The sequence below is a fragment of the Hemibagrus wyckioides genome, linkage group LG11, assembly GCF_019097595.1.
Source record: "Hemibagrus wyckioides isolate EC202008001 linkage group LG11, SWU_Hwy_1.0, whole genome shotgun sequence".
NCBI lineage: Eukaryota > Metazoa > Chordata > Actinopteri > Siluriformes > Bagridae > Hemibagrus > Hemibagrus wyckioides.
The window spans coordinates 14,868,407-14,886,312 of NC_080720.1; the positions used below are offsets into that span (position 1 = coordinate 14,868,407).

A 17,906-nucleotide genomic window follows, 5' to 3' on the forward strand; every position below is an offset into this window, starting at 1 on the left:
GGAATTCATGCCATGTAGAATTGAGGTCAAAGGGAGACGCTACCCAGTATAGTGCTCCTAATAAACTGTTCTGTGAGTGTATGTTGTACAAAATATTTCTTATTGGCACAATATGAAGACCATAGAAGGCTTTAATCCCTGACAATGCCTCTGTTCCTCTGCTCTGTTTTAAAAATGCTTGTCTAATGTCACTTAATGCATCACTTACCACAGGCTCTGTATCATTACATCTGAACACGGCTGCAGTCACTCCAATTTGTAAGAAATCTGATTTAGATCCTTCTGATCTAAATAACTGTCGGCTAATCTCGAACCCACCTGTTGTTGCTAAACTGTTGGAAAGAGTGCAATGCCTCCCAAGTGCAGGCAACAAATAATCTTTTTGAACACTTCTAATCTGGTTTCCATCCCCTCCTCGGCACTGAGACTGATCTGAGGGTCACTAACTCATTCCTTCTTGCATCTGATGCTCAGGCTTTACTTCTCTTTGATGTCAGCTCTAGATTTGATCATTTCCCCTTAGCGCATGCTATTACTGGCACCACATCACTAGTTTATGTCCCACCTTGGGAAGTGGTAGCTCAATGCTTAAGATGTTGGACTACTGACCCTTGAGCAAGACCATTATTTCTCAGCTGCTCAGTTGAATAAATGATAAGTGATAAGATGATATAAATGTAAATGATATGAATATAAATGATAAATGTAAGTCACTCTGGAAAAGGTCATCTGCCAAAATATTGTAAATGTACAAATGTACCTTACAGACAGACCTTATTTGACAGCAAATCCCCATCTGTTCAGGTCATTCAGGTCACTGGGGATGTTTTCTCCCTGTGGAAGTCTTCATACCGTTCCTTGGTTACATAATTTATCATCATTATGTTGACGATTTTTGGATCTACTTCAGTTCTAACTCTCTCTTACCGCCTTTAACCTCAGTATTGAGATCTAGATGAGTTCCTTACACTCAATCTTGACAAAGCAGAAGTTTTTTCAATCACAGATATAATTAATCTGTCTGGTTAGTGCCCATTCTGACCTTTGCATTGACATTAATAGAGTCCAGTTTAAACCCACTCTTGATATTTTTAGGTCACTTCCACTGGGTGATGAAGGTATTTATTATTTATTTATTTATGTCCATCCATCCATCCATCCATCTGTTCGCACAATGGCTCCAGATTGATTTACTGAATATTATTGGATTTATATGGACTTATTCTTTTACCCAGCAGATGAACAGTTTAGACTTTGTAATTTATCTCAACAGGGTCAAGGTCACTGCAAGGTCAAAAAGACCTGAACAGTCATATCTCATGACTAATATAGTAACACTTCAGTGCATGCAAGTTTTCCTTTCTTAAATGGTCCAAACTGAACAGCGCCCCAACCCTGAGAATGCAGAAGTGTCTCTTAACTCCTTAAGATGTTGCTACTTCCAGTGGAACTTCAGTTTCTGGCCTTTGCTGAATTAAAAGTAAAATCTTCAGCTCCTCATGCATAATTCCGTTCGCTGTTTAAACCTTTGACTTCTGAATAATGAAACTTTTGTACATTATTTTTATTGTGCTTTGATTTTAGAACAGAACTTTTAAGTAATTAGCATAGTTACACATGAGAAAACCAGTGCGGCTTCATTAACATTAGGGATGGTAGAACGTGATGAGCAAGACATGTGCTTGCTGCAGAGCGAGTAGCCTTATGAAAGCATCTTACAAACCCTATGTAGTGAGTATACATACAGTATTTAGTGAATGGAAAGGCATTTGGGATCGGTTTAACTGTGAATTACAAGATGGTGGAAGTTTATCTGGATCCTCATTTCGCTAAAATACGTATGCAGTAAGCCATAAGAGGCGTGTATATGATGGAAAGCGGCATGACAAAAGCCCATAGGCGTTCCATGGAGAGAACAAAGTCTTAAAGGTGATGATTTTATTGTTAAAACTGGATAAATAATACAGAATTTAATTATTGTATTGTATTGCAGCAACAGGAATGCAGATTTTGTGACTTTGAACACAGCACAGCTAATCAGATTTTATTACCAAAACTGTATATTCTAAACATAGAATCTAGCTAAAATGTAAAATTATGGTACAAGCAGGTTTAAAGCTCTTGGATATGTGAGCGTACAGTTTGTTACTGTTTAGTTAACTTTGTTTGATAGAAAATCTTACCAGATAATATTCTTGCTAGGTATGCCAGAAAAATTCTTTAAAAAAAGATGATGATTTTTGTTGATTCCTTAGACGGGTGCCAGTAAAAATCTCTTTGTAGGAAAGTAGAAAACAGCAGCGTTTGGCATAATTTGCTGCATTGTAATAGTTTTAAACCACTCTTTGTTGCTTACATGAGTAAAGTACAACAGTTTTAGTTGGTGGAGGAAACTTTTTTTCATTTTTCTTTTATCAGTACACACACACACACAAATTCACATGGGTAAGACCTGCTCAATTTGATGGTAGGTTCTTCACTCTGTCTATCTAAAATGAGCAAGTAATTGCAGGACTAAATTGCTTAGAGCTGTGTGATCTTTGTGCTGAAACTAGATGGGTATTGCATAATGAATGATGTCCTGATTTGAGCTGACCCTGCAGTCTTGGACCCCTAGACCTGCCCCAGACCTGCTTCAGTTCTTCCTCTCAGATCAGTAAACGTTGCTGCTTATCAAACAGACAGATGATGCAAAGGCATTCATGAGCAAATTCATTTCCCTGGGATCGGTTCTTGGGTTTCTCCTTCATGTGTTGCCCTTTGGTCATGTAATTTGCTGTCAGTTTTCATTGTTATTCTGGTGACAACTTAAACATGACAAGATTGCAGCGTTCAGGTCATGACATCTATGTGTACATTTGATTACATTTTCCAAAAGTTTTGTTTTTCTGCAAGTTTCAATCAGTTTAATTTTAGTCCAAATTTCTTTTGATAATTCTCCATGCTTGTGTTATGCTCCTTTTTAAAAGTATTAACATGGATCTAATGCGAGTTGTGAAATGTTTTCTGGGAACATGGGTGTGTATGAAACTGCTGGAAGTAAATTGATCACAGATGTAGTCCGTCACTGATTTATCTGATCTGATACAGCAGCTTCAGTTCATCACTATGAACAGGTGAGGCAGCCATGACGAGGTGTGTGCACGTGTTTTAAATGATATGTATGTAATAATATAATAATATAATCATTTGAGCACTGAGAGGTGAAGTGAATAACACTGATTATCTCCTCATCATGGCACCTGTTAGTGGGTGGGATATATTAGGCAGCAAGTGAACATTTTGTCCTCAAAGTTGATGTGTTAGAAGCAGGAAAAATGGACAAGCGACAAGGGCCAAATTGTGATGGCTAGATGACTGGATCAGAGCATCTCCAAAACTGCAGCTCTTGTGGGGTGTTCCCGGTCTGCAGTGGTCAGTATTTATCAAAAGTGGTCCAAGGAAGGAACAGTGGTGAACTGGTGACAGGGTCATGGGCGGCCAAGGCTCATTGTTGCACGTGGGGAGTGAAGGCTGACCCGTGTGATCCGATCTAACAGACGAGCTACTGTTGCTGAAATTGCTGAAGATGTTAATGCTGGTTCTGATAGGAAGGTGTCAGAATACACAGTGCATGATGGGTCACGGTTGTTTTGGCAACAAAAGGGGGACCAACACAATATTAGGCAGGTGGTCATAATGTTATGTCTGGTTGGTGTATACACATGCAGAGATCAGGCATAACATTATAACCACCCACTGAATACTGTGTAGTTCATCCTTGTGCCATCAAAACCGCTCTGATCCCGTAAGGCATGGACTCCACAGGACCTCTGAAGGTGTGTTGTGCTACATTAGCAACAGGTTCTTTAAGTCCTGTAAGGATAGGACTTGTTTGTGCAGCACAGTTGCTCGATTAGATTGAGATCTGGGGAACACCTTGATCTCTTTGCAGAAAATGTTCAGAAATGGTTTGAAGAACATGAAAGTGTGACATTAACCAGCTGAAAGAGGCCACTGCCATTAGGAAATAATGCTGCCATGAAGCAGTGTACATGGTCTACATCAATGTTTAGGCAGGTGCTGCTTGTCAAGGTAGCAACCACAGGTTTCCTAGCAGAACACTGCCTCTGCTGGCTTGCCTTCTTCCCATGCTCCATCCTGGTGCCATCTGTTTTCCAGATAAGTGACACACATGCAGCTGTCCATCCACATAATGTGTGAAAGAAAACATGATCCATCAGAGCAGGCCATCTTCTTCTATTGCTCAGTTGTCCAGTTGTGATGCTCATGTGCCTATTGTAGGCATTTTAGGTGGTGGACAGGGGTCAGCATGTGAACTCAGTCTGGTTTGCAGCTATCTAAGCAGTGATGCAGTGTGTTCTGATGTCTTTTTTTTTTAATCATAGCCAGCATTCCTTTTTCCACCTGCTCTCTTAAAAAATATAGCTGCTCTAAGTGAACTAAGCTCTGAAAGGAGGTAGCAAAGTGATTTATTTCATTTTTGAAGAAAGAAAAAGAAAGAGTGGGGGGAAAAAAATCTACACACACTGTGTGAGATTTTTTCCTTCTTAAGGAGATTAGGAAGATGAGAAAATGTGGACAAAGAAAGATTAAGAATAGAGTAGAATGTGACTAAGGAAAAGTATGACTAATATAAAAAATGTATAGTAATATACTGAACATTACAGAGGACCAAGTAACAATAGACTGAGAATCAAGTAATACATTTGGAGTGACTGCATGAAATTACCTACAAGCTTTTAAACTTTATAGGAAGCCAAAGACTTTTCAATTTTCCTTCCACTGCCTCAATTTTGCTTGCAGTGTCTCTTCATTACACCAGCAGCACTGCCTCTCTGCTCACACTCCACCTCCAGCATTGCAATTTCCTCACTTTTTTCTGGCCTGAAAGTGGTTTTGTTCTATTTGTATGCTTTTCATTAGTGCAGCACAATATTGTCATCATCACACATGGAGACCTGGATTTTAGGCAAGCCCTTCTCATTCCCTGCGTGCCACATTCTGAAGCTGTTACAGTATATTGTGGAGATCCTGTGTATGTCTAACTCTTGTGTTACAAGTCTTGTATTACGTGTAAGTGCCTCGAAACCGCTTAGTATATTTTTCCACCTCATTTTTGTTTGTGTTTTTTAAGGTATTACGTACGAGTTAAATGTGGAAAACAGATGCTTCTCTTGAACACTTGCACAGTGATAGATGAAACTGCTAAAGGAAAACGCTCACATCTGCAGTCCATCATTGACTAATTTTGTCTGCTGTGGCAGCTCTTTAATCTTCCTCCATCTCAAATAATGGCTCTGTCTGCCTTCTCTTTGTTACTATACTTTCGAATTTGAAGAACCGGCAAACGCTTGAGACACAATAATCTAAGCAGACAGCTTCATTCCAAACACATTTGACGTGTATTTACTCTCTTACATGTCATCACTTGAGGTTTGCCTAAGCCTGTGTCTCATGATGGCATTCTTGTCCTTTTGTACCTTCTGTAGCAGTAGCAGTGATCCTCAGCCCTGGCCCTGATTAGTTGGATCAGCTTAGCTGGATTAGTGTTGGAAACTGATTTGTGGGTGTATCTGAAGGAACAGGGCTGGTGATCACTGCTCGGATGTTCTGCTATGCCACAATGCCCTTTCTCACTGTTTAATTTCCATGTTGTTTAAACGCCAAGTAAACATTTCTTTGGTTTTGTGTTGTAGCTCCATTTCTGATGTGTTCAATTGAAGACCATAAGGAAGCTACTTGTGTAAGTTCTTCTAATCTACATTTATTTTTTATGAATATGAATTTTGATGAATTTATTTTTAATCACATTATTTTCTAATTATTTTGATAGCAATAGCCAGGTGGATAAATCGTAATAAATGAATTATGCAGAAATCCAAGCAAGTTATCCAACTCATTTATCCCTCACATCTACACTGGACTCTGACTGATGGATCCTACTAAAATCAGACTCTGACTGTCCTTGTACTGTATATGTGCAAGACTTCCCACTGTGACACCTTTAGACTGCATACAGTGTTACATTGTTCAAAGAATATTATTATTTTCTCTTATTCGAATACATGAATAATTTGGAATACTCTATTTGTATTATCTCCCATTGTTTCACTGTATGACTGAACACACTGTATACAGTTTACTATTAATTCCCTTGCTTACTTTAGCTGCTTTTTGTACTACATACAAAAAAAACCCTACTTATAATATTGTCTGGGTCGGCGTGCACAGCTGAAGCACCAGAATTTCATTGTATATAGACAATAAACGTGAAACTTGAAACTGAAGTCTCAGCAAGTCATAACTAACATAATTTGAGCTTTACTAAAGACTATAGGAGACAAATGCGTATATGACTTGTTGCATGAAGTGTATGATTTTGTATAGCTATAGTAATTCTCCTCATCTAACACTTGTATTTATGCTTACTACAAGAAGTAAGAATTGTTTTCGAATGCTTTGGCCATTAGCTATAGTGTTCTCACATCATATGTTTAATATACTATTCATGTCTGGCTAATATCCTTGTTGGACTAAGTACAACTGCATTTCTGCAAGCAGGAGTTTTATATAATGCTCCGGGCTAGATTTTGGTGCATTCGCTTTAGAAGTGGGAAATCGAAACTTTTAAATTAATTCATTTTCGACCTCCTAGCTACAAAAGTGCAGAAAACATGGATGTCTTCCATGAAAGCTTGTCGTTTGGCTAGTGACAAGCCGGCTCATTGTGATATATCAGTGATCTTTTCACACAAAGAATAACCCGTGTGTGAACGTTAATCAGCGTTATAGGTCAGCCAGAGAAATTCAATGAATTTGCTGGACCTAGAAACTTCTAGAACTGCATGACGAAAATCAATCCCAGAATGCAATGCCTCTACACTGTAACACTGTATAACGGCTGAAGCAGACAGAAAAACGAGACCTGCTGTATATGTAAAAGATACAGTATTTTATTGTTTTTATGGAAATCTACTAAATTACTCTTAGGGTTACAGCGTATTTAAAAAGTAAAGCAGCAGAACTTTGTGCTGACCTCGAGGTTGTGAACTCCTCCTTGATATTCCAGGTAAAAAAGTTAAGGAGCTTTTTCTTTTTAGAGATTTACAGAGAATATAGAATTATGAGATTTATATCATATTATATGTAGCCCAGATACATGATCAGCATGAGCAGATTTGATTTTGATTCTAGAGAGAGATGAAGGAGAACAGACTGCAGGCAGGAAATGATTAAGAATGGACTAGAATGTGACGAAGGAAAAAAAAATAAAATCTTTAAGCCTCTAGTTTACAGAGCAAAAAGAAACAATAGATTGCTGACATAATAATAATGCATTTGGAGTGATACAAACATTTCTTTTCATTTTCTTTGCTTTGCCCCAAATTTCTTTGCAGTACATCTTTAGAGCTGATCTATCAAAATATACACGACAGGACAAATGTTAGCTTTAACAGTTATTAAATGTAGGTTTTAGGGATCCTACTCTATTCTGTCCTACACGAGTGTACTGTTCTTCATGGTAATGTCCTGTTCTGCTGGAATTCCTGCTCGCCTCTACATATCCATCACAGTTTTTTTTAGATTATTAAATTTCCCTTCTCTAGAGTTATTAAATTAGGCAAGCTGTTTGTGATACTCTGCTCCAAATAGAGCACAGTCGGACTACACATCTGAACCTGCACTCCAGGTCTCGAGCAGCATCTCAATTCCTTTTGGATTTTGCAAGAGAGTGTGTCCACCCTTAAATTTATACGGATTTTAACAAGCAGGAGTGATTTTTGGCAGAAATCATACAAAAGAAAGCAAGAAGAATAACATTGGCTGTTGTTATGTTGGCATAACATTAATAATTTGTATTTTTTTTTTTTTTTTTATGAACAGGCTAATGTGGATGCTGATGAATTTACAATTGTGATGCCAAGTTAAACAGTGAAGGTTGGAGATACGATTTCATGAAGTATGACACTTGTGATAATGACTATCAGGCATATTTCAGCTTGCTCTCGTCTTAGCTAGCTTGTTTACTTAGAAAACTAGTTGTAATAGTCTAGCATATCAGAGAGGGTTACTAATGGTTCATTTCACCTAATGTATTAGTTAATAGCTAATCAGTTTCACCAGGATTTTTATGAGTACAGAGATTAACGCAAAATCAAGCAAATTCTGTGATATTCAGGGGAGCTTGCAGTTTTTCAAACACAGAGCAGATTTTCCACAGATTTGGGCCAAGAGACATTGTGTGTCACATTCAGCCAAAGCTCTCTTCCAATCACATGCATCAAACATGAGTACAACTATCACAGAAAGTAATTCCATATGTGTCTGCACTGGTAGGAGTTTAAAAGAAGTGTCCTGTGCTTACAATATCTCTAATTCTAATTCAGTATCTCTAATTCAAGTAGTTTTCTGCAAAAAAAAAAAGCATGAACAACTCCAAGTTGCATCACAAATTAAAAAAAAAAAAAAAAAAAGCCACAGCAATCACAAGTCTGCGAAATTATGAAATATGTATAAAGCCTGGGTTGCGTGGACAGTTTGCACTGACCAGGCATAACATTATGACCACCTGCCTAATATTGTGTTGGTCCTTCTTTTGCTGCCAAAACAGCCCTGACCCATCAAGCACTGTGTATTCTGACACCTTTCTATCAGACTAGCATTAACTTCTTCAGTAATTTGAACAACAGTAGCTCATCTGTTGGATCAGACCACACGGACTAGCCTTTGCTCCCCACGTTCTTCAATGAGTCTTGGCTGTCCATGACCCTGTCGCCGGTTCACCACTGTTTCTTCCTTGGACCACTTTTCATAGATACTGACCACTGCAGACCGGGAACACCCCACAAGAGCTGCAGTTTTGAAGATGCTCTGATCCAGTCGTCTAGCCATCACAATTTGGCCCTTGACAAACTCGCTCAAATCCTTACGCTTGCCCATTTTTCCTGCTTCTAACACATCAACTTTGAAGACAGAATGTTCATTTGCTGCCTAATATATCCCACCCACTAACAGGTGCCATGATGAGGAGATAATCAGTGTTATTCACTTCACCTCTGTGTTCATAATGTTATGCCTGATCGGTGTATGATTACAGTGTAATCAGCAGCATATTCAATTAGACTTCTTGCAGTTTTGCAACTTGGATAACATGCTTTAGTTGTCACATATACATTATTACAGGGCAGTGAAATTCATATATCTCAGTTAAGGTGAGAGCACAGGGTCAGCTCTGATACAGCACCCCCGGAGCAGAAAGGGTTACAATAGTGGCAGCTTGGTGGTGCTGGGGCTTGAACCCAAAGCCCTACCTGCTGAGTCACCTGTTGCCTTTGGTCAAGTATCTCTTTACCCTGATGTGTTAACAGTTGCTGTGTATTTCTATTAAATTTGCTGTATATTTAGTGTAATTGCCTAACTTAATGTGATTAGTTGACATCTTTTGGCAATATTCCTCATATTTGTGGAACATTTGTTCACCCTTTTTGTGCTGTATAGTATTTCAATATACAGCATATTTTACTTAGTAAATTTGATATGCTTTATCAGCCTTTGTGATGTAAAGCAAGTGGCCTATAGTCCAATCAAATATGACAGGTGTGAGTTAGACTCATGTAACTTTAATCATCTGAATGGGCCTCCCAGAACACCAAGCTAAAAAAAATATACATCATAACTTTTGAACTGACTTCAGTCTGTACTCTGAATATGGCCCTAGTAAATTATGTAAATGCTATTAACATTTAGGACCTCTAAACATTAACTGGTGGTTTTAGTCATCACTGTTAGAAATACCCATCATTTATCTATATTATTATTCACCTCTTTTCTGAAGCTTGACCACAAACGACGTTGTTAACTGCATGATTGACTTAGTTTTCTCAGAAAGATGTCATCATGTGACCTCGGGTCAAATTCGAGAGCCACCGATGGTCCATTTGCTTATAATAGAATGATGAGTGATGAGAGGAAGATTCATCATTTAAAAAAAGAAGGTAGAACCTTGCACTTGTTAATGATGCGTAGTTGGGAGTGCGAGGAGAAAGACGCCTCTGTAAAGATCTCAGGAGTTCAGTTATGGATTTAAGTGTAAAACGCTAGATTTAATGACTTCCACTGAATTAAAATGGCTTTAGTGTGGTGGTGTGTTTTGATAATGGATTTGTCTTCACAGTGACTTCATCTTTGTGTTTGTGAATCATTCCCTGCTCCATCTCAGATTAGTCTAAAGGGTAATTTAACCATTGCTGTCACTGAACCCCAGCTGTGTTATTTGTTTTTCCTTTGCTCTGGGAGTGTGAAGCGAACCCCTTGTGCCACATTCTGGGTAAGATTTCACCTATGCGAGTTTTTCTTCAACGAGAAACCTTATCTGCAACTTTCAGCTTGTGTCATCAACCCTCTGACACAGCTGTTAATTGAAGCGCTGTCAGTCTGGTGAGAGCTGGGAGAGGTGATGGAGGAGGGAATAGTGTGTGTGTGTGTGTGTGTGTGTGGCTTCATCATTTCTTGGATTTGACCTCAGCCAGAATCACAATCGCCTAAACTCATAATTTCCACAAACAGAAATTCAGATTTAATTATGACTGTGTGTGTTTGTACACAATCCATGGACCTACGTATTTGATGGGGAAGATATGTAAACATAAAGGGTTCAGCTGACCCCTTGCTATGTTGATATGGGACACAGCTAAAACCAGCACTGTTTGAAATTCACATGGCAGAAGAAGTACCCCCCGACTTACCCCAAACTTTGTCTGTGTTTTCTTACTGCTGCTTGGTGCAAAATTAAACATCATAATAATACATATGAGGATATAAATAAAAACATGTGGATATAAATAATAAATACAAATACAAATAATAGTAAAAAATAATAATAATAATAATTATCCTTCTTTTCCATCAGCACACACTAGTAAAAAAAATTCCAGTAAATTGCTTTTTTGTTTTTGTTTTGTCGTTGTTGTTCTTGTTGTTTTCTTCTACTTCTCCATTCTGCCTACCAGATTTTTTTTATGGTAACAACAGATCCACATCAATATTGGGCATAATTACAGCTGGGGATCTTCCATTTTTGGTCTGATAGCAATTATCCTGATCCATCACTGCTATGGATAGATATCACATTACACAAAAGGTGGATATGATGGCAGCTGGCCATAACATCATAAACCAGTATGTGTTAAACTGAAGCTAATGTTATCTAGCCACTGTGTTTGAAGTATTAATGTATTAAATTGGTTTAGTTTATATAATCACTGCGGATTTTGTTCTTAAATGATATATTTAGTGTGTCCTTTAAATGTCTGCAAAGGTAATAGAAAGCGCACAATAATTTCTGTGCATTTCCTAAATACAATTTTCTCAGTAGACTATTCATTCAATTCTGTGGTTTACAAGAATTACATTACGCACCATTCTGTTTATTTCTAGTCTGAGAAATGGCCTGGAATACACAATCCAAGGACTTGCTCCATTTATGCATGTCTCTTTAGAATTTTAACTCTGCCAGCGCAGCCGTGGAGAAAAGTCCTTGGCACGCGATCTCTCACTGCCCATTTCAGATGTCTCAAATTGATTAGTTCCACTAGTTAGGAACGGATCTGAAAAATATTTGACTTGGCTAATTTGTTGAAAATTCTCCACAGATAATTCTGCAGACAGAGTGAGGTATTATTTTTATGGTATTCCAAACGGTCACGTTGTCCTCCGTGGCTGCTTGTTGACTTTGATTAATAGTCGGGCTGCATGCTTCACCCTGAGGAGCGGCTTTGAGGAGCTTTAGCCGTTCCTATATAATGAAAACATCCATGTGTGGTCCTTTCGCTTTCCTACAGTAAAGCTGTCGTAATAAAAGTGTCATCAGTCTGAGTGTATGTCAAGCAGAGGAGATGTCACCTTCACACAGTGGGTTTTATTGGCCTTTACCATGCAGCTTGTTGGCCACGTGCAGCTAGCAAGGCGACTGTCTTGCTGTGTGACCAGCATCCCCTTTTTCCATGTGTTCAGATTACGGCAGTGCTTTATTTGTTTATGCAGTGCAGAATCTAGGTAGAAGGATCTAAAACTGTCAGGCTTTACATTATTTCCATCCCAGAGCATCCCAGGTTACTTCATCATTCTTGTGTTAGCAGGAACATTTTAAATGTATATCAAACATTTGTGGTTTCATTACATTCATTTTTAAATGCGTATAATCTTGTTCTCTATTTCTCTGAAGCTACTACATTTATGTAAAGATATAATGAGTCAGAACTGAATGTGGAAATACGCTTTCTAGAGGAAAAAATGAAGTATTAATTCAATTAAACACATCTTTACACTTTCCTCTCTCATTATATAAACACATTGTGTCACAGACTGTGTGTTTGTATAAAATGAAATTTAATATTTGAAACAAAATCTTCAAGTTTACTATATCTTAACAGTAAACAAGCAGATGTATATGTTCTCCCCAAAATCTGAATAATCAGCTGATAGAGAATGAGCACTCTGAGCTCTGCAGTGTCTGAGGCGTCATTTCAGCTGTAAAGAGTTGGATAAAATGCACAATTTCTTGACCTGTTTCTCAAGAACTGGAGGTTTCAGTGGTGCGAGGTCCCAGTGTCATTTGAAAGACATTGAAAAGCTTTTTTTAAACAGTTATATTACATATTATATAACTGTACAGTGTACAATGTCTGTCATTCAGACATGCTGAGCTCCTTTACCAGTCACTTCACATGTGCAGCTGATTCCCAGTAATTTATAAAAAAAAAAAAAATAATCACAAGTGCATTTGCTGTTTTATTTGTTTGCTTTATAATAAGGTTATGAGCGTCTACAGTTTGGTGTTAAAACTTTAAACTATGTGACAGTCCATTCTGCTGCATGAATGACCAAGTTAAAACTAGAAAATTTGGGCTCACAACAATTTATGTGAAAAGTCAAGTGCTTTTTTGCTTTCCTGATTTACTTTTTAATGGATGAAAAAATACATTACTTGATTTGCTATGTAAACAGTCCATGCAGACAATTACAAGCGTTATACAGGTCAAGTTTACAGACATTTCGAGGAGCAGATTACAGATTCTGTGCCCAGATTCTCCTGTTGTCCATAATGGAAAATTGCTGGCAGTGTTCATTCTGCTTTTACTGCTTTCTTGTCATTAGGTTATTATTATTTCTTTAAGTTTAGTTTTTTTTTTTTTGCGCACCAGAGAATCATCTGGCTGCACTGGGCACCTGCTAATTTCAGACTGAAATGTATGGATTGAATGGGATTTAGCAAGTGTCTGTAAAACAACTGAAAAGAAGCACAACCAAATACACACAAGTGCCATGGATCATAAAACATTTTCCAAATGGGTTTTCTCAGCCAAATAACACACAAACATAATCACTTCTACACATTTTGCTGGTTATTTGTACAAGTAAGAAATCCAAAAATCACAGATTGCATCTGTGAATTCTCCTTAAATGTATGCTCCAATTCTTGTTGAGTGCATTTGAAGGTGAATCTCTAGAGTTTTTTGTCCTTGTGCGTCTCTCTCTCTCTTTCTGCTGATTGAACGTGAAGTGTATTTTAAAAACAGACGTGAAGGAAAGTCATTGCTCAAGGTTACACCAGTGTATTTAACATCTGAGCTGAAATGCATAAGGTGATGAAATTAGGTTTTAACATATGCCAGACACAATCAAACCTCAGAAACAAGACCAGAAGTAGACATAACTCACATCTGGCCTTGATCTACCCAGATTATTAGAGACAGGAGCCTCACTTCAAACACTTGAGTGCTGAGGCTGTAGCAGCTCTGGCAAGTCCTTACATCTAATCTAAAACCAAGAGTTATCAAGTGTTGCTAGACTCCCCAGAACCCATTAGTAAAGCTGATGCTGGATTGCGGTGGTTAATTCTGCTTCAATTCATACATGGGTGCCGTCTACCTCCTCACAGGCTGCGCTCTCCCCCAAGTGCTGTGTGCTGAACTTTCCCGAAATTACCTTCCTGCAGGTTTTCTTCACTTCACTGCCTCCTGCATGCTTCCTATCCCACTTCCTTTCTAATCACACCTCTTTGACTTGTCTTGCAGGAAATGATGAAGGTGGATTATTGACCTTGAAGCCACTTAGTTGTAGTGGTAATTAATTGTGAAAAGTTTTCTTAAGAGAGCCATGTGATTTCGGTGAGCACTCTGAGAAGCACTTGAGCTGAGAGAAAGATGAAGGGTGAAAAATGATGAACAGGCTCTAGCAGAACTGCTAGAGGAAAGCAAGACCCTGTATATAATACCATGTCAGAACACATTACTTAACACTCACAGTAATCCTCTTATTAATTCTGAAAACAAATTTGAATATCTTGTATGCTTCACTGTATTATCGTCTGTACTGATGCAGTTTTTGCCTGATTTTTTTCATTCTTTAATTAGTTGAGAGTTGTGTAGTCTTGTTTAATCCTGTGTATGCGCATTTATAATGTATTTATATATTTCTTGTTTTCCCGTCTTGAGCCAGTGAAAGCACAGTAACACAGCATCATGGATGATCTCATTTGCTTTTACTTTGATTAGGGACTCTCTCAAACTGAAGATGATGTCGTCTTTGTCACATATACATTACTGCACAGTGAAATTCTTTCATCGCATATCCCAAGGTTGGAGGTTAGGGTCAGAGCACAGGGTCAGCTGTGATGCAGTGCCCTTGGAGCAAGGAGGGTTAAGGTCCTTGCTCAGAGGCCCAACAGTGGCAGCTTAGAGGTGCTGGGGCTTGAACTGACCATCTGATCAACAACCCAGAGCCTTAACCACTTGATCTATCACTGCCCACCATAGCTCTGTATCTGTCGATGATTGACATAACGTCCACATATGAGACCAACACTTGTGCCTTCTTCTCATACCCCATGATTTACACCAGAAACATTCACAAAGTGCAAGATTTTCTCACAATACAATTGCATTGTGTTTTTTGTTATGTCGAGATCATGAGAAAAATGTCATGAAAACAAGAAAAATATAACACATGCCCTTTTAGGTCTTCCATACTGTAGCGATGTAACTAATAGCATACACATATGCATCCATATTATATACATATACTAAAATGTATATCAGCAAACAGAATTAGACCTGAAGTTCATTCATTATTTTTCATGAACTTCATCCTAGTCAGGGTCACTGGGGTTTCAGCTCCTATCCCAGAACCATACCCTAGAGACTAGAGATGGGCCAGTCCTTCACATGGCACCGTACCCACACATTCACACACATTGGGACAATTTAGCATAGCCACTGAGGTCTCAGGAAACATGGAGAAAGTTCATTCACAGACAGTTATCTAAGGTCAGGTTGGAACCGGGGCCTTGGAGCTGTGAGGCAGCAGCGATACCGACAGCTCCACTGTGCCGCTTTTGAATTGAACTTTAAATAGAGATACAGAAAAATCTGACCCTCTGGTCTGGTACTGCCACTTACACTGTCTAGAGAGCTGAATGATGTGCTTTCACAGAGAAAATCATCCCGATTGATCATAGCAGTAAAATGAAACCACTCAAGGGAACCGCTAACTTATTTCAATATGCAGTTTACTTCTGGCTTTTCAAGTCTAAAAGTTTGATGTTTCTTTCCTTTTTTAAACACTCATTTCTCTTCGATTATGTCTCCTTCTGCTCAGTACAGCTGGGTATTACTGCTGGGCCAGACAGGTCAACACTCTGATTTTCTATCCACAGAGTCCCAGAAAGTGGTCCAAGAGGCTAACGCAGAGCCGCAGGCTCCTGAGAGATGAATCCTTTATTGCGAGGGGAACATGCACTCAAGGCTAGACAGAACCAGCATGATACCTGGACTTAATTTAAAATTAACACTGAATAGACCTTTTATACCTTCACACACGATTCTCTATTTTCTTTATGGGAATTGAACATAGATTTTGAACAATAAAATCTATTTTTTTTTTAAATGTCTGTGTCCCATTGAATTATTCCTCGTGATTATGATTATTATTAAATACTTACATATGATGACTTACTAATTACTGCTGTTGATGCTGATGCACTGTTTATTTAAACAATGTATTAATTTGTTTGTATTTGGGCAAAAATGAAAACAGGATCCACACTTTGTCATAAAAACAATCAAAAATGGCATGATCATATTAGCTTGTCTAAATGCACTAGATAAATAATTAGATAACTAATGTGTACATCATAGCCAGCTATCTGAATCAAGCCTATACACACTATAACACTCTGAATTTAAAACATCTGATAGAGGCATAATTCACCCAGCCTGGATGCTCATAATATTTGGCACTTTTCCAATTCCATCTTCACATACAAAAGCCCCGGGCCTCTTCTTACTGTTTGCTTAGTTATAAGACCATTGTCTTTTCCAACTTGACTCACTTATGTTCCCACTTTCCTCTTATGGGCAAAAAGGATTAACAGTACCCTATAGGATAAACAAGATTAACTGCGTACTTCTTTGTAAAGAACAAAAAGAAAAGTTGTCTTGACCTAGCTGAAGATTCAGATGTTTGATAAAAAGAAAGATATGGGGATTCTCAGTGAATGTTTTTGGTTTCTTTTGCTATCTGTTCCTTCAGTCATGAGCCAGGATGTTTGAAAATCATATTTTTGCTTGCATTTCACATCTGCAAAAGGTTAAAGGCAATACATGGCTTGGCACATGCATTTAGGTAAACATCTAAAAACAACAAGCAAAGGTAAGGAGTTTAAGGTAGAACTTGACTTGTTTGTTTTGGGGATCATGGTACAGTGTTCACTGTAGGCTCTGAGGTACCTTTTGACCTGTGTCTTATTAAAGCCAGATGGCCACGCTTGAAATATGAATGGAAATGAGGAAGAGAAAGCTAGTTAGCTACTTACTTTAACATTAATATTTTTGGTAAGTTCTCTTTGACTGCAAAAGTTTTCAAGCTCTTGATTTGGTAGTTTATTAAAGCTTTAATATCTTCTTCATTATCCACATAAAGCAGGTGCACTTTGTTGGTAATCATCTACTGACTAAAGCATGTTTGATATCCCCTCTACACCATTCATTAGAAAAGGATCACCATAACAAACAACACTGACCAGACCTTATTCCCAGCACAGCAGTAGTGCATGTTGCCTTGTGAACTTGAATCAGGATCAGCAGTGTTGCTGAGGTTTATTTTCTGACCACTTACCCAACGTACACACTCGCAAGCATTAAATCTCTTGTTTCAGTTGTAGTTTATTTAATGTGGGCATGCACTGCCCTGCATTTTTTGGTTGATTTTCTAGTTTAAATTAGTCTAACATGTATAGCCTTTTGCCTACTAAAAGATTTAAATGTCATCTTATTTAAGTTTTGATGGATTACATAAGTTGCCAGAAAATGCAAAAAAAAAAAAGAAAAGAAAAAGATTAACTTGTACCAGAATGATGGGAGGAGAAGAGTCTGGAGAAGAAAAGGAAGAGCTAATGATCCAAAGTGTCTGTTAAATCTGGTGGAGGAACTGGGTCACTGGCATTTATCAATAATGTGACTTCTAACTTCTTAGATGTTATGACGCTTCACAGTACACATGAATAATGACCAAAAACATACCACGAATGCAACCCAAGAGCTTTTAAAGACAGAAATGGAATGGAAAGAAATTAAATTATATTGTCTGTGGTAAATACCTGATAAATCATCTGAAAGGAAGCAACTTAATATTTGTTAAGTCTATGGTATGCAGTCATTGACATCTTTGGCTTTGCATCCAAATTTTAAAAATGTATTTTTATTATGCACCAACCAGGCATAACATTATGACCACCTGTTTAATATTGTATTGTGTTGTTTCGCTGCCAAAACAGCCCTGACCCATAGAGGCAAACTGCAATGCACTGTGTTTTCTGACACCTTTCTATCAGAAACAGCATTAAC

The 17,906-nt window shown here is 38.1% G+C and overlaps 1 protein-coding gene across 3 annotated transcripts in view; it reads left to right on the top strand.

Moving 5' to 3' along the window:
• Window positions 1-15,945, top strand: part of rad18 (RAD18 E3 ubiquitin protein ligase) — a 53,251-nt gene extending 37,306 nt beyond the window's left edge. Inside the window, exons 13-14 of one of the 3 annotated variants that reach the window (XM_058403079.1) lie at window positions 5,700-5,746; window positions 5,837-15,945. In XM_058403079.1, coding sequence (XP_058259062.1) covers window positions 5,700-5,724 — 25 coding nt within the window. In that variant the 3' untranslated portion in view covers window positions 5,725-5,746; window positions 5,837-15,945. The remainder of the gene's footprint in view (window positions 1-5,699; window positions 5,747-5,836) is intronic. The other 2 variants (XM_058403078.1, XM_058403076.1) reach the window with 2 other exon arrangements.
• Window positions 15,946-17,906: the final 1,961 nt, after the last annotated feature.